Here is a 21,882-nt window from a genome sequence, read left to right on the forward strand (position 1 = left end):
AATGATTAATTGCATTTATTTTCCCTTTGAGTTAATGCATGACTTCATGACGTTACAAAGATCAAGAACTTAATGCCAAAATTAGTATTTAGTAGCGAGAACAAAGGCCCGAAGATTTAATTTGCATAATTTCTCATCTCTGCTCCAAAAAGGGGATTTCATTAAACTAAAGGCAGACCAATTTCCCCACGAACACTTCAATATTTAATCAAAGGTAGCCATGGATTATAAGGAGGGTTTCGGGCACCATGTACCCTTTGACGTGTAAAATTTTGAAGGAATGGCAAGGATCACTGAGACATTTATATTGGTCCTAAACGCAATAATGAAATGTTTTTCAGTTGATTTTAAATGGAGAAGATCAATGCAACACCTGCTGGATGATTTTAATTAGATAAATCATTGTTTCATAATATGGTCATTCAACCGTAAAATAAACCACATTGCATGCAAAAGCCATTGTTAGCTTTCAAAAGCATAAATTCCTCCTCTTCACATGAACTTACCATGGGGATTATGGCCAAACTGCCAATTTTTCATTATGTAGGTTAAAAAAAGGTTTTCCAGCCTCACGTGCTTATTGAAGCGTGACTGAAAGGTCAGGTGGTCACTGATATGCGTTTGGGTATTAGCACAATATAAAAAAAAAGCATCATACAGTTGATTTCAGTGCGCAAAATTATCCCAATTCTGACTGCACAATTTAAATTGTTATTTTTCTTTGTTTTTAATGTGCTCATTCAACCATGAAATTACGTAAATTGAGTGTAAATACTGTTCAACACACAAATTCAGTCTCAATTGATAGAAATTACCACGAGAAACATGTCAAATCGGCCATTTTGATAATTTTCACCCCGTGTTCACTCAACCGTGAAATTTTGTGCACAAGTCACATGGTACGATAAGAAGCACATAAATAATACGTTGCATGTCTTTTTATCCTGGAAAATTGAAATTTGTTCCGATATCACCAAATCAAAGTTGCAAAATTGGGCTTGTGAACTTCAAAAAGTGAGCATTTTGACCTCAAGTCATGCTCACTCAAGCGTGACCAAGTAATATCCACTGAATTTCACATGGGTAGCCGAGAAATACAGCTACATGATCCTGTATTCAGATTTCCTCAAAGGTTCCGGATTCATAAAATATAGATGTTTGTTTTAGGGGGAACTTTCTTTTTGTTTAGTGTTTAGATAGATGCAAACTTACTGTGACCAATTCAATGATCCATAATGTCACAACACAGACCCTTATTACAGTCTGGAGCATCAACAAGTGACAACAACATGTATGGAATCCTGGAAACTCTTGCCACATCTGGCAGTTTCAAAGACATAAGAAGAATTAGTTCGAGTTAGTTATACCTAGATGCAAATTTGAAAGGCAGCACAGCATTTAGGTATGTAGAATAGATAGCCATAGGACAACACTGATTTTGACTTACATTTCACATTAACTTGTTTTTGTCGGAATTATTGTATCGCATTATTTTACTGATAGAGATGTATACCACTGCATATTTTGTCCATTTATTATACATGGCGTTGGTAGCACACTCTTCATACGATACATTAGGAGTTCGTGCAACATGTTTTAATGCCCTCGTGGAGTTCATTGCACTCTCAAACGTTAACTGGCAAGCACTGATACATTTAACCCATCTGTATCTGACCAGGGACAAATGGATTCTGTCCCGTAAAGTCCTTGTCCCCACTTCTGGCCGGACCGCTAAGCTCTACCTGTAACAATCACTGCGCGTGGAGATTCGTTAATTGATAAGTACGATGAAATGATCAGACAAATACTTCCGCTATTCTCCCTTCGACCTTAATGAAGATGAGTCGCTAATTGATCTGTCCTCTGCTGGTGTATGCAGAAAGGGGTGGGGGTGGGAGGGTGGGCGGCATGCAGAGCTGAGATGAAGCTGCCAAGTTTTGGAGAGGTGAGGTCGCGCCTATGTAAGCAGAATGATCCAAGGGGCGGTATGGGGGCTGTCATCATCCCTCAGGGATATGTTCCATATAAACTAATCTGTGTTGTTCTAGTTGTAATATTTTAAATCTCCACCTACGTTGTCATTATAGACATATGCGTCACTCGGTCTACGTGGGCATCGCTCACCTTGCATAATAATACACCCTTAAAGCAAAAATGATGGTAACAAGGATAAAAAAAAATGATGACAATGGAACTACACTGAAACAGGGGTGGATATTAACATGTACTTTTTTTTTCTCAGTGTGCTGAAACTTCTTCCAAGCATTAATTCGATTCGAGCTTCATCTTTCTATGCTTTCACCTGTAATAAACATATCATATTATACTATCAATTCCTTCGTGCATATAAAGCATAACGAATTTGTATATCTGTAATATATATAAGTACATATTATTTATATGCATAAAATATATACATAATACACTAATATGTACTGATGTATTACAGATATGCAAATGCTCTATTCACGAATGATATATTGGTAGTATCATATGATATGTTATTACCTATTTTTTATGATTATATAATTTTATATATGCACACATGCGGATACATGGGTATATTAACTCTGTGCTCGCGTATGTGTATATCGGTTTGTCTTCTCTCCTAAGTATGATCCCCACAATGATCACCATCTTTAGCTCTGCAACAACCCCTTTCTTGCTTTCCATTCATCGATACACAGGGCGACAGTACTGCACGTTTAACAACGCCCTGCAGTGCCATCCGACCATCGTGGCACAATCGCCATCGGGGGTCGACCAGCAGGGATGGAAAATATACAGAGCTCCAAAGAGCAAAGGTAAGACCTCTTCATCATCCGGTTCCTTTAACCCATTTAAGGATCAGCACCTAAAAACTCTCATTGACATTTTATGCAGCATGGTTTTCAGTGATTGTGAAAGGTTAGAATCTTTTCCGCTATAAAATTCTTCTTTCTCAGATCAGTTCGAATGACAAGATTTTTCTGTATTTTTCGTTAATATTTATACTTTTACCTGTGTTGCTTTTTTCTTAAGAATCCAAAAGATGCCAAAGGATTTGATGAGTAGAAAGTGATATTGAATATTCTACAATATGGATCATTATACGTCGATTGATTGTTTTTTTTTTTGTTATGGGACCATTTTATTCATTATGATAAACGAACATTTATTCGGAATCAAAAGTGGTTGTTGTCACATTGCTTACAGAGGTTTTGGCAATCGCAAATGAAAGGAAATCAAGATAAGAATCAACTGGGTATTGTGTCGCTAAGTGGACTTGTTTTGGTTGTTATTGGTGATGTTTTAGAATGGATGCAGCATGATGAGAAGTAATCGTCGAAGTGGCTGGAACCAAATTATCCATTTTCCTTATCGCCCCTATAAGGCGTCTATGCAAGATAACCTAGGAACTTTGACAAATTTTACAAATATTGATGGCGTGCTGCGTTTCCTGTGCAGAGTGTCCAAGTTCTTTGTCGTGTCAGGTCGCTGCTCATTTTCCTGGGTGCGAGGTTGTATAATCTGAGATTACGGAAGCAGGAAAGCGCCTCGAGGGGTCAAAAGAATGTGTTGGCGCACGTTCTCCTCTCTTCAGTCTAGTCAAACACAATCAGGGATGAGACGGGATGTCACCGGATGGTTTCAATTGAGACGAACTAGAAATGACTTTCTCTATTATCTGTGGGTGGGATGAAGCTATGACTCAATGTCTTCATCGTGGTCTTTTTTTCTATCTTGTTACTTTCTCTTATATGTTTCATGTGTGAGAGGATTATCTTACATTTTCCGCCGTGAATTATATTCTGTATGTCCCACACGGCCGTCGTCAGCTCAACTACATGTGACATTTTCTCGTGGAACAAAGTGATTAAATCCACTCAAACTGACAAAACGTGTATATCTGATAGCCGCGACTGCAGTACAACTTCATCAACTCTTCTAAAGCTTGTACAGGTGGCCGTGCTAGGCGGGCATCAACGATAAGTCTGTCCTAATTGGGGGGAAGGAGAATAATTGTCGGAGTGGGACCAAAATTGATTCGAGATACACACATCCCAAGGGTGATTACAGGGCTGGCCGCTAGCTGCAGTGCCCTGGAATAGATTAGAACTTTGCGGCGACATGTGCATACACCTGCACTTTGTAACCCTTTGTTTCCCATCGAATTATTATCTACTCTCTCATTGTAATTTGTTACAGTAAAAACAAAGCAACGATGTCTTTTCCCATCAAAAAGATACTCTCATTTTGAATTCCATTATACTTGAGCGTAACGCGTTTGATGTTGACTCAGTTTACGTACATTAAGTAAGCTCTTGAATGGGTTTCATCTTTTATCATTATTATCCAGTACGAAAGGAAGGAACTCTTAGGATGGTCTCGAGCTGACAAACATACTAGATAATCGGCAACGCAATTACAAAGACGTATCATATAGCAATTACATTGACGTAGCCATGAAAACATTTAAGGTTTTACTATATTTATTTATTATTTGATTTATTGATTTATTGATTTGTTTATTTAATCATTTGTTTATTCATTCATTCATTCATCTATTTATTTATTTATTTATTCAATCATTTATTTATTTATTCATTTATTCATTTATCTATCTATCTATTTATTCATTTATCTAATAGAGTAGGGACGGCACCCCGAATGAACTAGATAATTGATATTCAATGGTCTCGCTCACTGAAAGAGATAGTTGTTATATATCCCATTGAAATTCGAACCAGATTACTACGCCGGGATCACGTGCACGTATCGATGCTGGCAGAGCATCCGGATATTTGCCAACATGCACGCCTCCAGCCGAGTGGCGACTCTCTCTTTTTACTATTACATCTGGGAGACCAAGACGAAATCGAACGACGGTCTGCTACCAGAGATACGTATCAGAGGTAATCATGAAAACGATTTACACCCAAGACCAGAATTTCTGTTTGTTTGTTTGTTTGTTTGTTTGTTTGTTGTTTGTTTGTTTTCAAGCTACTACGCTAAAATGATAATGACACGTGGATAACAATGTACTGGTATATCATAATTCGTCGATGCTGTTGTCGTAAATGAAGTAGATTATGACAGTGATGGTAACAAATTCGACCATAACCATTCAATCTAAAGGGATGGTACAGTATTGGTGGAGATGAGAACTGGGCTTTTAACTTTTTGCGAGATACCAAGAAAACACTTATGATATAGTACAGAGCATACCATTTTAAGAGGAATTCAAAGTTTATTTGATGAAAATGGGGTTTCGAATGACTGAAACATCCAAAAACAAAGTAAAACAAAGTGATTGCAATAAAGTGTGGGTCCCACACTTTATTAGAATCACTCCTTTTTGGATATCTCAACCATTTCAAAACCAATTTTCATCAAATAAACGTTGAATTCCTCATAGAATTACATGCTCTTTCATATTTCATAAGAGGTTTCTCATTATCTCACCAAAAAATGTTAGAAACCTGAAATTATGTCTCAACCAAAACTATACGATTTAAAAAAAAAATCTTTATCTTCATCTTTACTGCTTGCAAACTTGCTCTTGTTTGTGTTATTCTAAGAGCGTCATACGAAAAAAAAAAGATCGTTGTGACTTATCTTCACTCCAATTCGTAGCAAGATAGGCCTAATCATGTTCATTGGGTGTTTATCTTTCCGTCTGCTTTCTACGGTAGATCGTGAAGTCGTGAATTTAATCTTCTGGAACAGTAATTTGGGATCATCATGTAGAATTCATCGTATGGAAAACTGAAGGAAGGGAAAACTAAGATTATTAAAGATAGTTGTTGAATTAATGGGGGGGGGGGGGTATAGAGAAGCGTTGTTTGCAGGTATTCCATCACGTGCTTTAAATATTTAGAGTCAATAATGTATACCCTTCCATTATATGCGGGAATTTCAGTGATTTTGGGAGGATATCGCATAGCATTGATTGTTCGGACTTTGAACTTGCTGTAAAATACGTATTCACCGTTGTTTGATGTTATTTTCATCCCCAATTTTAATGATCCTTGGTCATCTATTAAGGCTGCCAAAACAAGGAGCTATGGAGATCGACAAACCAGCCCATGTCTGAGGAAAACGGAGAGTGGGTAGGCGTGGTTCTACCAATCCAGTGTGCCGATACGTTTAGTGTGAGTATCTTTATGTCCATAGATCATACATGGTGGCCGTGCGTAAGGTTAAATGCCGTGGTTTTGGGAATGCATTACAGACGATGTATATTTGCCAACACGTTATCATTCATGTGTGTTTGTTCAGCGAACAGAAACGTTGGAAACCAGTGAAGACTGTTTAATCTATTTATTTATTTATTTGGATGCGGTATAGAAAGTCGCACGGAAAGACGAATTACATTGGAAAAACATTACGCACGATGTGAGAGGTATATCCTCCTTAAAGAATCATTCTTTAAGGCGTCAAGATCACTCGCGTTCTGTTGACAGTTTTCGACTGTAGATAAAGAATGTTGTCATGAAACATTCCTCCATGTTGACACATGCGTATACATCCAAAACCATTAAAATCGTTACCAGTCGATGTGTGTGTGTGTGTGTGTGTGTGTGTGTGTGTGTGTGTGTGTGTGTGTTTGTGGGAGGGGTGGGGGATTTCCCAACAAAGTGCAGAGGGAGGTCGTGCGATCCGGTGCACGCCGCATTTACGGCAATGCGAGCGTGTCGGTGTCGAGTCGTTTTACGTAATTCCTGCGAAGCGATGACATCCCGGCCTAAGCCCGCTCAGCACGCGGCTTCCTGCAGGCTTTAGCTGCAGCGAGATGTTGTGGTGGTGGTTCCCTCGATTTAACAGTCTCTATTTTGTGCATGATATGCAAACAAAACACCCTTCCCCGGCCCTCAAAAAAAGCGCACCAAATCAAAACCAAAACAGAAGAAAATACAAATCTTGTGAAACACAAGGAATATGAAAAAAAAAAATAAAATCAAACGCAAAATATCAAAATCCTGTGAATCACAATGAATATGAGAAAAGGAGCAGAAAATCAGACGCAAAATATCTCTATCTAAGAATCTATAAGAGTCCCTTATTCCATATTCATCAATGGTATGTAAAGCAATGAGACTGACTTTAGCATCTAAAGTTTCCATTATGTTGAACAAAATGAATTTTATCACTTGAAGCTACATAATTAGTAAGTTAGATAAAAAATGATATGTTTTGTTTCTTCATGTTGATTAAATAGGATATCTTGATACCCCTTCTGAAGTTAAACCATGCAGGCATGTTTACATAAATAGGCCTAAGATGCGGAGGCGTTGAAAATTTGACGCATGATTCGCAAAGTGTATTCGCGGTAGGGCGAAGCCATGCAGCATTTGTGTAACAGATGAGCATCACAACATGCCCTGAATTTAGACATATGACCAGCGGGCACCGCCTTTACCCGAAGGAATTAGAAAATCATGTTTTTGTTTGTTTGTTTGTTTGTTTCTCTTTCATTTCTTGTAGTCGTGACGTTAACGCATCGTGGATACCTTGCACGCCGTAATTTACGATAACAGTTATTTGATGCTTTGCATACGGCGTGGCCGAGCAAACCCAAGATAAGGCTCGAAACGTACATGTACAAGCGAGCGCGGCGCGCAGCGAAACGTGAAACGAGAAGCGCTTACTACTGTATCCAAGGGGCATTGTTGCTGCGCTGTCTTATCCCTAGACAACAGGCCGATGGGAATCTGTAACTGCTGCAGTTCTCCGACCTGGCGGGGCTCGAGCCGAGAGTTGGCGCCCTTCCGGAAATACCGGATATCTCTGACGTAAAATGAAATCAAGTCCACCGAGCGACCGCGACGTAAACTGACCTTGCTGATTTTAGTCACGGTTTCTCTAACTTGTTTTCATCTAAAAATAGTACGAAGATGCAGAGACAGAGGGAGCGAGAAAGTTTCGAGGAATGAAATACAGCTTTCCCTCACCATTGCATTGCCTCCACGCATGTAATTAGTTTGATTATAATTGCTCCGTTTTTAATTCTCATCTGCAATCAAAATGCTGCTCAGAGAAGAAATAGAGCACAGACAAATTCCATGAACTGAATTATTACATGATTTAGATCTGACCCATAATCATAGCCAACTCTTCGACAATATTAATCACAAACATTTTCCTGCGTTCTCCAACTTATTCCTATATTTGCTGCTCCGCATAAACAAAGTAGAATAATGGTAGGCATTTACTTAGCAAAGAAATGCTGGAGGGGAATAAAAAATAAACATTTCAGGGCTTTTGGAATGAGCAAAAGCAGAATTACGAAATTTCATAATCCGCTTAATGTTTATTTTTGTTTTGTGTAGGTAGGTATATGTGTTGTCATAATTATCATGGTATGATTGAACGTTTTTGTGTCGATTCAATTTTAGGTATGATATTCATTGAAATCGTCCAACTGATTTTAATGCATTATTTTAGTTGTTTTCTTTTGATTCAAGACGCTGTTACCACTCCTGTTCCTTTCATGTAGGGTGGGGGCTCTGTCAATATAGTGTAAGCACAACAGATCATACATATGAATGGCACTAAAGTCTGAGGAATTCCCAACGTGAATGTCACCCAGTAGCTTGAGCTCAAGACATCAGTTAGATTGAAATGTCAACAAAAATGCCAAGTAGTGATTCAAATCTGAACTCCACACTATCAGTGCTGTGGAATTAATGTCATCTGCTTTAGCGGGGATGACTAATTTACGTATGATAGATCTTTGAGTCGGGATACTAGTAGCCTGAATTTCAAAGAAACTAAAGGGCCAATGGGGAAAGAAAAAAGGGGAAACCGAACAGTAAAATCCCAAAAGAACAAATTGACTATATCAACTCAGTATCTGTTTTAATTCAATTGCCTTAAATTAAATTCCGGTTTGTTGTCGTTTTTTCCGGATGGAACTTAATGACTTTGGTCCCGAAGTTGCTCGCGAACCAGTATCTGATTCCTTATAGAATCCACGTTGAACGATTCATTATACAAAATATCGAGGAACGTTTGCAGATTCCGGAAGGCATTCAACAATAAATTTATTATGCAAACCAAAATTTCGTCCCTTACGTCTCTCTCCCCACTCAGCTCCTTTGCTTTTATTTGTCACACTTTGTTCAATTGTTTTCGTGTGTTTTTTTTTCTTTTTCGTTTACGTATTGTTAAATGCTGATATTGTAGACAGGCACAGAATTTTTTTTTTCATAGTAGCTGTTTCCCAATCTTGCAAGCACCTTCTACTAAAGCGAAGATTGCCCGTATTACAGAAACGTACAGACATTTGCCATGTGGGAGTAGAGCAAACCAATATATCGCAGGTATACCCCTTTTTCCGGCCAGTATTCCTCCGCTATTGATTAAGAGTTATCGATATGCCATCGACAATCTGATTTCACCGACAAGGCGTTCGTCGGTGATGGCTTTCCACACCCATTTATAGATCTGACCCATCTAGATTTGTCTCAAACGCTGTTCTAAAAACGGCCATCCAGGATTCGGGAAGGATTAACATAACCTGTTGAACAAGCGCGATAAAGGAGATAGTCAACCTCTGGAGAATGTCCTCTGACGTAAAGTGTTGGTGGGAAGAGGGGGAATGACCGCAGATAATCCAAATATTGTTGTTTATTTTCACACTTTGTATGGCAGTGTACTACTACTTTTTTAGAACAGTTTTGCACGTGTGTTGTGGCGTGGATATTATTGTTACTTGATTTTTATACCAGCATTTCATACTTGACTCTTCTTCTGGTCATGATGCTATAGTTAAAATTTTTTTTGGGTCAAAAATCACGTGCTGCTTTTGGCAGAGTCCACTGCTCTACACAGATGTTGTGATAAACCTATCCCTATAAACGCAAATCTTCATATGAGGCAAAGTCAGTGTTGCATGCCTATCTATGCGTTGCACTGATTTTGACATTTCAAGAAATGTATGTAGCATCTCTCAGTTGTGCTTGGCCCTTGGCATTAACCGTTATCGAGTGATTATAATCAGTGTCTTAGGGAAAATGAGTCCAAAACATCTGAACCAACAGCCAGCTAGAAATAGACGTGACTTATAGCTACAGCTACAATCGGTCACACAGATTCGTGAACATTATCCGATTTGGTCTTATTAGAGAAAAGAGAATGAAAGGTGGTTATGTTCCTCACAGACATATCTGTCGTTCAACTTAAATTGTTTCATTTCCCTGCTTTAAAACTCTTTAATGATCTAACCTACTATGCTACGTATGCGAATAGCGTGCTTAAATAGGAAAGTAAACGGATACATTGATAAAAACAATATGTTATGCATATCATAATATACACAAATATTACACATAGATAATATCATTGGATACATAAACATGACGCATAAGGAAAGGTACAAATCATTGCTTAATGACAAGCTTGAATGTTGTTTATAATAACATACATCAGCATCTGTTCTGTTTCATCGTGTTTCTGCATAATTATCATAATGTTCCTAAGTAGATTTCAGTGCAATCGGGGCGTTATTAATTATTATGTTTCTCAATTACGTATAATACACTCCTATTTTTTTCCGTCTTGTGTATAATGGTATCTGTGATTCTGATCTACACAATTTTTCTTCAAACTCGTAGTTTTGACTTTATTGATAAGCCCAATTGCTGAATTGATTAAGAAGAAGAAAACAGCGACTCAGATATGAAAGCGAAAAAAAAATGATGAATGTACCCTTTGCAGATGGTTCTCGTCATATCATAGCCCGGTTCAGCCTTGCCGTGCTCCCGATAACCAGTCTGCATGATCAAACCAAGGAGGTTCTAGCTCCCCGGGTAACCCTCTTGATCAAACCAACTACTAGTAGCTTGTCAAGGAAGTCCGCCAGATCTTGTCCCGAAATACCATGCGCATGCAACTCCTTCAAAGGGGTCCCCGGGGGCCGTGATTACACAAATATGCGCTTGTCATCGGCTGCGAGTATTCCAAAAATCACATCCACTTCTCGCGATAGAATATCTTCGAGTTGTCAAGTGTTCGATAGCTACAGCCGGTGCTGATGATATTTTCACTCCTCACGTGGTAGCACAGTTCCTCTTTCTTCTTCTTCTTCTTCTTCTTCATCTTCTTCTTCTTTTTTCAATCTGACGGCTGATTAACTACTTAACAATAAAAACAAGCTATTCCGCGACGCATCCAACTACTTCCACCGTCATGGCGCAACGAGCAACGCTACAACTAATTATAAGAATGATGCGAAATCTACGCGGCCCACAAAAACAAACTGCTTTCCCGCTCAAACGCGATCACCTTGATAAGATGCGACAAGAATAGCGATCGTTGAAAGGTTATTCATAGATAAAAGACATCAGTTTTCTTGGAACTTACTGCTCTGACAAACACGGCTATGAATACTCAAAATATGGCACGAATTCAAAACCACTTACATTGCAAGCTATTAGAATCTAGAGTCAACGGGGCAGGTATTATTATTATTATTATTATCATTTTTTTTTTTTGCACAGGTGCAATGAGTATTATACCTGTGTAGAATGTATATAAATTTAAAATATATATATATATATATATATACACAAACACACACACACACACACACACACATATATATATATATAATTATATATATATAATTATATATATATGTATATATATATATATATATATATATATATATATATATATATATATGTATACGTAACTCTGAATTCCAAATTCATGATTTTTTTTAAAATTTTTTTAGGCTGCACTATATTGACCAGCATCTGGCCGGAAATGTATAATTGATTGTTGTTGTTTAATCTGTAATCTCGTCTGTCAGTGTCATGATTTTTTTTTTTTTTTGTGGAGAAAATAACCCTCTAATAACATAAACAAGAAGATTAACATTTCATTTAGAAGCTAATAGAAACAGACAAATCGCAAGGAGAAATAAAGGTACAGTCTGTTTAGTTATGTATCTCTTTTTGTGTCCAAATGAAACAAAAATGGCATCTAAGCATAATAATGTAGAAACTTTTTTAGACAATGAGGAGATCAGGATATTGAAAGAAAAAAAGGTTTGGAACTGAGCTTGATTGGCACTTTGCTTGTTCAACAGCACAGGTGCAAACTGTATCGAAGTAACAGATGTTGTGGATGCTACAAGGCATGTTCTATTTCGTCTCGTCCGTCAAAGGTTCCACACATTGCATGTTTCTGATGAAAAGGCCTACAGTTTCTTACCGCCAGGATTTCCAACAGAGGTTATCATTGCGATTAGGAAACTTCAGCTCTTAGCGCGGGATAATCATATTTCGATATTTTTTAGGTCAAATGCTTCCAATATTTTCTAGACACTCAACGTCATTAGACTCACATGTTCATAATCATCGGAAGGACAGAATTAATCGCTGTTTGTGTACCCTTGCCATTATAATCCGATGCTTCGACGAGGCTGTCTGGGAAATCTGCACGCAAGGCGGAGATCTTGCTCTTACAAGTGTATTATGCACACTGCCAGAATGTGGAATTATGGGTAGCAGGAGTGACGTCGTGGACACTTGGAAGTTGTCCAAACCAATACACGGTTGGCCAAAGATTGGCGATATGCTACAATACGTGTCACATGATGGGCGGTATAATGACAGATATGATCGCTCCACGAAGACACGAGTTACTCATGAAACAATCATTCTCCAAACGCAATGCATGAGATAGAACGATTGAAGGACTATATAGGACTTCAAAAGTAGATCACACACGGTCAACGGTATATGACCAGGGAGGTGAGACATATGACGAAGAGATGATATACATTATCCCTCCGCACCCGTCCACTCCCTTTTGCTTGCCAGTGTTAGGTTTTCTGTCATAGCGATTGCAGCAGGCCTACTGCTGTCAGACATCCACTTGAATAGGCATAAAATCTACCTCTCAACTTTCGCTCCGTTTCTGTTGCTCTAAACTGCAACAACAAACAAACAAGCTAACCAGCTAACAGAAATGGCATCTTAGTTGTTGATGTTACTACTTATCGCCTTTATACCTGTGATTATCGTCTTTCAGGTCATATTTGAAGGGATTATTACTTCCGGAGGTCAGGTGGCGGCTGTTGACAACATTGTCCTGTCTGAGGGAAGATCGAACACGAGTAAGTTAGAGACATTTGAATGAATTCATTCGTTTTTATCCCCTAATTATTAGCTCCTGTTCCTGAAATATTTGTCATGTGAAGTTGTCATCTTCTTCTTCTTCTTCTTCTTTTTTTTATTATCATTATTATTATTATTATCATTATTATTATTACTATTACTATTATTATTATTATTATTATCATCATCATCATCATCATTGTTATTATTAATATTGTTATTGTCATCATCATCATTATTATCCTAAATATTATCATTTTCCAACACATGGTTTTGATGTATAAATCCTCTTTCCTCCTTGAATATTTGGGGAAAACGTGAAAAAAGCGATAATTAGACAAAATTTACGTGATTGACAGCTATGTGCATGAAAGGATATGAAAGAGAGGATGGACGTGAATCAAGTTGAATCACTACATACTAATACGATGTCTGTGATAGCAAACTGATATCTTCACCTTGTGGAGATGCACAATAATTATAGCCTAAGTGTATTTGTGACCGTGCACCTCAAAACGAACATAAAGTCGCACACACTGATTTTGCGTGAGGACTGAAAATAAGTGAAATGGGTCAACCTAGCCGAACTTGACTTTTTCATATTTTCTGAAAGAGCGGGTCTTCTTCTACATTATGCTAAAATTTGGTATCATAAAACGGGCAGGAAAGTGTGTTTTTTAGCAGTTTATCTCGAACATGTTTGGTAGAATAGTGTGATTATGTGTGTCTTGAGAATCCCTTTTCATTTCTGAGAAACCTTGTGCACACTCTTCACTTTCAACTCTAATAACTTTTGAAAGGATAAGGCTACTGCTTTGAAAGTTGGCATTGATTATGAACATAATGTGATAATGAGGCGTGCTTAATTTCACTTTAATCTGATAATCCTTTCATTGTCGTTACTCTGGTGGTTTACTTCCTGTTTTTTGTCCCATTCATCGCACAGCCAGCACGGTTTGGTAAAGATTAAGTGCTTGAATAGACACTGTACTTCAGAGCCTCTTTTCTCAGTTCACACTTTTCCTGAGTTTGTGTTTTCTTTCCAATATTTAGATAGGTTAGGAGAGTCCATTTGATTTGAGTTATACATCATTTTAAAGCTTAAAGTCTGCTCTTTCAGAATATGGTCTTAACTAAAAATTCATGTCTGGCGACTTTTTGTTTGTTTTGAGGTGCACAGTCACATTTATGTTTACACACATTTATGTTTCATTATTGACATTTTTATACATTTACATTTATGTACAAGGTAGCAGCCCCTGCTGGAAGAAGACAGTGTCCCACAATGTGTTCGCGATACGTCTATATTGCCGGCTTTGTGAAAACACTCGAATTTACCAGTGCAAAGATGATTTCACACTGTTTTGTGGTTTTCCACAGAGAGTTCACAGAGTAATGCCCTATCTCACACTGTGTGAAGTTATGAATAACAGTGTGTTCGCAATATTAAAACGCTCGAGATTTCACAATGTGTTTCACATTGTGTTTCACACTGTGTGACACTGTGTGACACTTTCCAGCAAGGAGCGATGCATCGCATTATGAATGTAGTCATTTTTCCTTTTTTTCATTCCCATCGTACTTTGATGTCTGCCATGGTAATGAATGATTATTATAGTCATTCTAATTTCTCTCGATCCCTCCCCTTACCTTGCTAATCCGCTTAAGACGCCCTCCCCCAGCCAAGCATAGCGGTTGTCCGCCCAACCTTGCCGTCATCAACGGTTCAAACGCGGCCTGGCGTCCGACCGTCGGTGAGCTATCCACCGGGAAAGCCAAGACAACCTCACCCTACGGCCCCGACGAAGCCGTCGAGATCGTCGAGACCGTCATCGGCCACGATACGGACGGCGAGGTCGTCCGCGAAGTCACCGACTACGCCTAGGACAACCAGTAAGTTCTCTAGACATAGCAAAGAGGGATACACTATTGATACAAAAGACAAAAAGAAATTATGTGCCGAAGAAAGAATGCTGCACACATAACCGGAATACGATTACGGTAAAAGACTATAGTTCATGCACTTGAAATATGATTATTCTAAACATACCCAATATTGCATGCACAGACTCCACTCACCCAATCCCTTGTCCGTATCGACGTTTGTTTGTTTTCACATTTGCTAATTCAATAAGGTTTCTCCTGTAAAATTTCTTATCATCTATCATCATTTGTCTTCTGGCAAAATAATTATAATGACATGAGAAAATCTGTCGCACCTGTCTTTTGATACTGAAGAAGGAGACAGATTTTATTTACGAGCACCAAAACGACTTTTGGACGCTGATGAAGAAAAAGAACATGCAAGCACATGATGTTGAGAACGTCAGCAAAGTTTAAGACGCCCACAACGCACTGATTTGCACCTAACTATAAACGTGACAATGGGGTGACGACCTGGACCGGGTTGGTAGCCTGTACCACGAATACCGGACATTGTGGATTTTAAGAAAAACAGCTCATCTTAAAGTTCATTCTTCCACCCTTGACAATCTTTTTTTTTTTTTTTGTGAGAGAGTTCTACTGAAAATTAATGATCGACTCCCTGGCAAAATTCTAAATTGCCATAGTTTAAAAGAGAAAATACCCCTCCCCCCCCAAAAAAAAAAAAAAATACCCGGATTTGCCGATATAGTCTACAAGTTTCAAAATAATGTCTCTATCTCGATTTTCTTAAAGTCTCTTTTTTTTTCTTTTTATCTTCTTCTTTTTTTCACTCCGTGGGTTAATAGCCGATGTGTTAGCGTACCTGCTGCTTCGAAGACTGTCGCCTCGCACTTCGGTGCACGCCAGCGTCAACCCACCCACACCCACCCACTCACTCGCTCAGCTCGGCGCTCACCAGAGAGCGAGCGTTGAGTGACGTGTATATCATTCTAATTCGAGGCAAATTCTTCCCACTTATAGTCGCTAGTGATATCTAACGGTCATCAGTACACTATGTACCTTAAAAACATGACCACGCCCCTTTACCCGCCCCTGTGTCACCTCGTGTACACATTATCGGGCCATCCACTCATGAGTTCACAAACACCCACTAGTGATTCATTTATTCGCGATATTGCTCTAAAGTAAGTAGTATTGAAGAAAGACAGCTGCAAGTGCATGTAACTACTTCTGAAAAAAAAAAATCATGTGGTTAATATTAACATTATCGTGTTAACCCGTTCCATACGGGAACCCGGTGGCCTGTGTATTAAGTCTATGGGCATTTCAGAATTCATTATGGAACGAGTTAACACAATAATAATATTTAGAAATACTAGTTTCAGATAATTGATGGCAATTAACAATAATGTTCAATGTTGACTGTTTTGCAAGTTTAAGCCAATGGGAAAATGCAGACGTGCAATACGGTTAAATGCTTCCGAGATATTACAACATTATGAAGTAGGAGATAAGGGCAATAGTACAAAAAGAAAAGTTATACGGAGCAGAAAACAGGAAAAAAAAAAGATACGTTTCTACTCTTTACAAACAATTTATGGGTTCTTAAAATAAATTTTCAATTTTTGTTACCTCTGTCAGGTTATAAGTCTCGAAAGACAATCTTGCCGAATTCATGCCAAGGTTTCCTTCCCCCTCCCTCTCTCTATGTTTATTTACTTATTTATTCATACATTATTTTATTCATTCATTTATTCATGTATTCATGGTTCTATTCATCTATCTATCTATCCATCCGTCTATCCATCTTTCTATGTGGTTTACAGTAACTGCGACCATGGATGGAACTGCACTGCCCACTGAACTAATTCTGCCTACTGATCAAACACTGCCAACTGTCATCGCAGAGGGCGCGACAGGAGCCGGCAGAGGTCAGAACACTGCGTATATCATTGCGGATTGCTAATGTAGTTTCTTGTAACTGATATTTACTTGATAATACATAATACTATTGAAGTGTACTATCGTCATTGCACTGCGTCTACTAGTCAGCATTCTGCTCTCAACAAAACCTTCCTGGTACATGAACTCGTCAAGGAAAGGGGACGGCATAATATATTATTCAAAGTCACATTTTTTCATTCTTTGTGTTTGGATGTGTGTTGACGATTGCACAAACTGTTCTTCATGACCTGTTGATGAAATCATTCTCTAGTTTTACAAAAAACAAAACAAAAACAAAACAAAACAATAAGAACAAAAGAACAGGAAAATTCATGCAGGAAGACTAGATCAAACTACTCGTACGTCTTTCATATTATATTCAAATTGCTTAGTTAGTTAAGCAATACGTTAGTTATTGTTTATGAAGAGACTGTAAACTTACAGACTACAAGCCTCACTCTTTAGCAGGACCAGTCCGCTCCATTTCAGACAATTTTGATTCGATATTTGTGACGTGCTTCAACAAAAGGATCCTAAAGTCGCTGACGGCTGAGCAGAGAAAAATCGAGTTTGAAGTCACATCATCAAAATTGGTCAAAACAATCGGATTTCTGTTTTTGGCATAATTTTGTAATCTTATGTTTTGTCTATCATCTGCCGAAATTTCGAAGCTAATGATAAAAAGAAAGGCAAGAAATCAACGTTTTTGTGGGCAATGATTTTCCGACTGACAACGTAACAGAAACGTGTCCGAAGATTTGGATTTAGCGCTGCAGCTGGACTCTGCCCCTAGCAAAGAGGGAGTGATCTAATTGGTCAGTGCGTGACATCCTGATTACTGATTGGTCGTGCGTAGACCGCTGGCGCTAAGCTTGAATGAACATCGCGGAGGTCGTTAGGAGCGTACCTTCTATTGTCAAGCGGTGAAAACTCTTGCCTCCCCTTGATCATGATAGCGTCGGAAGGAAAACTTTGAAGGGGTTTTCTCGAAACTCTGATTTTCACAACCACTTGACATGCGCTTATGAAATCATCGATATCTCTGCAACCGAGTACTTTTATAGGTTCTGCTATATATGAAATCAAAGTAGAAGAGTAAGGGAATAATGTCATGTCATTTTCAAAAAATTGTCCCACCCCGACTTTCGGATCCTTTTGTTATAGCGGGTCACATTTGTTTTTTAAAAGTCGCAGCAACTATTGTACTTCATTACAATGTTATACTAATTGTGTGCAATTTGTGTATTCACATGTCTTCAAATCGTATTTTCGTTGGAAATGAAATAAATGAAATGAAATGATAATTTCATTAAGATAATTTTTTTTAATATTTTGTATATCTTTTATGAGGTCAGGGGACGAACGAAATTTGTTATAATAAAAAGCAGTACCATATTTCAGTGTATCATACATGACATAGCGCGATTCAATTGCAATCAGAAGCATCAAGATCGTATCCTAGAATTTCCAGAAAGACTAGTTGCCATGTATCTCATTTTACAAATGGTTGTTATAACTTTTGTTGATTGATACCATAATATGATGATGCAATATACATTTCACAAATACTTACAATTATACTCACTTGAATATCGTTCTCTTGTTATCCTCATCACCACGTCTGGTACTAGGACACTCGACCAGCATACCCAAGTTGCTTGTCGCCCTGGCTCTTTGCATCTGCACTCTGACAATTTGCATCCACTGCGTCATCTACAAACGGCAAAAGTAAGTAATCAAACACTGAGTGAAGAGAATAGCGATGACGATAATGATGATGATAATGATGATGATACCATACTATTTTTTAAATAAACTAGTGATCATAGTCATGTTCCCTGTGTCTGTTGAAATATTTAATGACCTCAACCCGTTGAGGACGAGTCCCGAGTATACTCGGGCAGGTGTCTATGAGAAATGCGTGTTGTAGCAAAATCAAACCGTCCTCAACGGGTTAAGATTAAATACATTGATTTCAATGAAAGATGTTAACATCAGTACAATGTAAAAATTCGGAAACAGAGCAAACAAAACGTCTCAATTAAAATAACCTGAGTGGGGATGTCTGTTAACAAGTTAAAGGCAAATTAATATTTTGTCTGTATCACCCGAATTATCATTATGTGTGCTCAGAGATATGAGGTCATATGTGACCGTGCACCTCAAAACGAACATAAAGTCGCACACACTGATTTTGCGTGAGGACTGAAAATAAGTGAAATGGGTCAACCTAGCCGAACTTGACTTTTTTTTATTTTCTGAAAGAGCGGGTCTTCTTTTACATTATGCTAAAATTTGGTATCATAAAACGGGCAGGAAAGTGTGTTTTTTAGAAGTTTATATCGAGCATTTTTCGTAGAATAGTGTGATTAGGTGTTTCTTTAGAATCCCTTTTTCATTTCTGAAAACCTTGTCCACACTCTTCACTTTCAACTCTAATAACTTTTGAAAGGATAGTGCTACTGCTTGAAAGTTGGCATTAATTATGGACAGAATGTGTTAATGAGGCATGCTAAATTTCAGTTTAATCTGATAATCCCTTCATTGTTGTCACTCTGGTGGTTTACTTCCTGTTTTTTGTCCCATTCATCGCACAGCCAGCACGGTTTGGTAAAAATTAAGCGCTTGAATAGACACTGTACTTCAGAGCCTCTTTTCTCAGTTCACACTTTTCCTGAGTTTGTGCTTTCTTTCCAATATTTAGATAGGTTAGGAGAGTCCACTTGATTTGAGTTATACATCATTTTAAAGCTTAAAGTCTGCTCTTTCAGAATATGGTCTTAACTAAAAATTCATGTCTGGCGACTTTTTGTTTGTTTTGAGGTGCAGTGTCACATATAGGACCTTTGAACCTTACTGGTCTGTCAGGCTGTCATTTAGCGTGATACTCTCAGAAACAAAAGTATACCATTAGTTCTTCTCCTATGCTGTTCAGTCGTTGACCAGAAAGACCATTTTTTTGTCATGTTAATGGTTTAAACTCTCGTTCACCGCTTCGTTACATCGATTTCTTTTACGAGATTTCATACGATTCTGTCTTTACATAAATATCTTGGCGGCGCGCTGATAATCTTTAATCTAGGTGAGTATCATTCTTTTCATAACTGTTGGCTGCCGGAACCGACATCAGTGTGTTTCGTCAATGTGATTGTTTTCATTCGTTTTTCTTGTCTTTTACGTTTGCTCAGGAAATGTCGGAAACTGACTCACGGAAGTCCGGCCCCCGAGCGAAACGCTGTCACCGGTCAACTCTCGTCATGCTCCTCGGTGTGTGAGATCGTCATCACCGACCACAGCCGTAACTCGTGGGCTGTCAACAGGAGCGAGCCCTTCAACGAGCCGGGCACGTCGCGAGGCCTGACGGTCGATCACGGTCCAGGAGCTCATCGACCTCGGTTGTCGACATGTACCCTTGGCATCAAGACCTTCAACGCAGACCTGGGTGGGGCCAACGAGTTACGCCCGTCCGGTCGGGCGTGCAGTCTGCCCAGCAGACCGATGCCAAACATCTACGAATCCATCGACGAGGTCAAAGATGGTTTGACGTCACACCCGTCTAACTTCTTCCTCAACCTGAAGAAGCGGAGCTCGTTTATGAAGCGCGTTGTCGACACGATTGAGATTCCCTTCCGAAAGAGCTTCGTCGAGATGAAAGCCAAGGGCTCGGCTCTGCTGACGAAAGAGCGGAGTGCTTCGGACAGCAAAGTGAAACCCGAAACCCCAAAACAGTGGAAGAAGACGTTCAGGAAGTCGAACAGTCAACCCGTCGGAATCCGATACGTTCCAGGTGCACAGACACTGTCGAGGGATCTGCACACCCCGTTCACCCACGACTCAAGGAATTTGCCGCCAACTTTCCCTGCCCTGCCGCAGAGGCCGCTGTCCAACGTGTTCACGGCAGCTGCCCGGAGAGGTAGCCTGCGGATGAGCAAGATGAAATCGCGAAGTCACTCGGACATCAGCGAAGCCGCCTCGGATCACAAGCCGACATCCAGGAGGCAGGTATCACCGTACTCCTGCTCGAAGCTTCCGAACATCTCCTCACACCTTACCGACTCCAGTCGCAGCGTCCACTTCTCAAAATCGACGGCAGAGACGACCCCGAACCAATCATTCACCGACGAGCCCAACGAGACTACTTCGTCGTCTCGCATATCGGAGCATTTCTACCAGGATCTCGATCCGCAATACCAGTCCACGGCATCAAATGTATATCATGTCCTCGACCCTACCACATTCGAGTCGTCATCATCGTCCTCGTCGTCGTCCTCGTCATCGGAGGATGAAGAGATTGTCCAGAAGAGAACCACTATAAAGCGGAACACTATTCTCCAGCGTACCGAGAGTGGTTACACTATTGTTTCAAAGAGCAGCGGCAGCTCGGACTTTGAGAACTCAGTCAGCAGCTCGATGTCGCTGATACAACCCGTCGATCGGGTGTATTTTAGACTCGAATCAATCGACCAAACCAGCTGCGAAGATATGGATTATGGATTCGGCGTCCGAGACGGCTTACTCGAGCACGAATTCGAGATGAGCTGTGACCTGCACAACCACGCGACGGACAAATTCTCGAGGCGCGTTAGTGATTTGGAGACGACGTGCACGTTGTCGATGTACGAGGAAAGTGGAAGGATTCTTGACGAAACCGACGTCTCGTCGACAATCGACGACCGACCCGACGTCTTAAAGGGTGTTGTGGCTTAAAGAGACCATTATCGTCTTCGGCATTCTGTAGACGGCGATCAATATGTTATGTATGAACGACAGTACGTTACTGACGTGCGTATGAAGTGCAAATGTGAAATTTTGCATCAGCACGAACAGCGGAACCTTGATTTGTTGTACCAGGGAGATGTACCTTTCAAGTATGCATAATATTGCCCCCAGGGTATTAATGTATAAAGTTTGTGTCTTGGTTGCTATTTAAGCACATAGCTGT

The 21,882-nt window shown here is 39.4% G+C and overlaps 1 protein-coding gene across 1 annotated transcript; it reads left to right on the plus strand.

Annotated features, from left to right (window-relative positions):
- Nucleotides 1-1,921: 1,921 nt before the first annotated feature.
- On the plus strand, nucleotides 1,922-21,647 carry LOC139717560 (uncharacterized). The gene is made up of 9 exons (XM_071629068.1): nucleotides 1,922-1,961; nucleotides 2,688-2,804; nucleotides 4,731-4,895; nucleotides 6,028-6,134; nucleotides 13,024-13,108; nucleotides 14,778-15,002; nucleotides 16,823-16,927; nucleotides 18,572-18,668; nucleotides 20,129-21,647. The coding sequence occupies exons 1-9, from the start codon at nucleotides 1,922-1,924 to the stop codon at nucleotides 21,645-21,647; spliced, it is 2,460 nt and encodes an 819-aa protein (XP_071485169.1).
- Nucleotides 21,648-21,882: the final 235 nt, after the last annotated feature.

Source organism: Diadema antillarum, unplaced genomic scaffold (genome assembly GCF_040938485.1).
Source record: "Diadema antillarum isolate AM-2024a unplaced genomic scaffold, OU_Dant_1.0 scf00000077, whole genome shotgun sequence".
NCBI classification, from domain to species: Eukaryota; Metazoa; Echinodermata; class Echinoidea; order Diadematoida; family Diadematidae; genus Diadema; species Diadema antillarum.

What these genes read in the sequence shown, in the direction of transcription:
- LOC139717560 (XM_071629068.1), top strand. Translation starts at nt 1,922, where the DNA reads ATGAAGCTGCCAAGTTTTGGAGAGGTGAGGTCGCGCCTAT. An exon ending in AGTGTGCCGATACGTTTAGT is followed by an intron (nt 6,135 to 13,023) that starts GTGAGTATCTTT and finishes ATCGTCTTTCAG; the next exon opens with GTCATATTTGAAGGGATTAT. An exon ending in TGAGGGAAGATCGAACACGA is followed by an intron (nt 13,109 to 14,777) that starts GTAAGTTAGAGA and finishes AATCCGCTTAAG; the next exon opens with ACGCCCTCCCCCAGCCAAGC.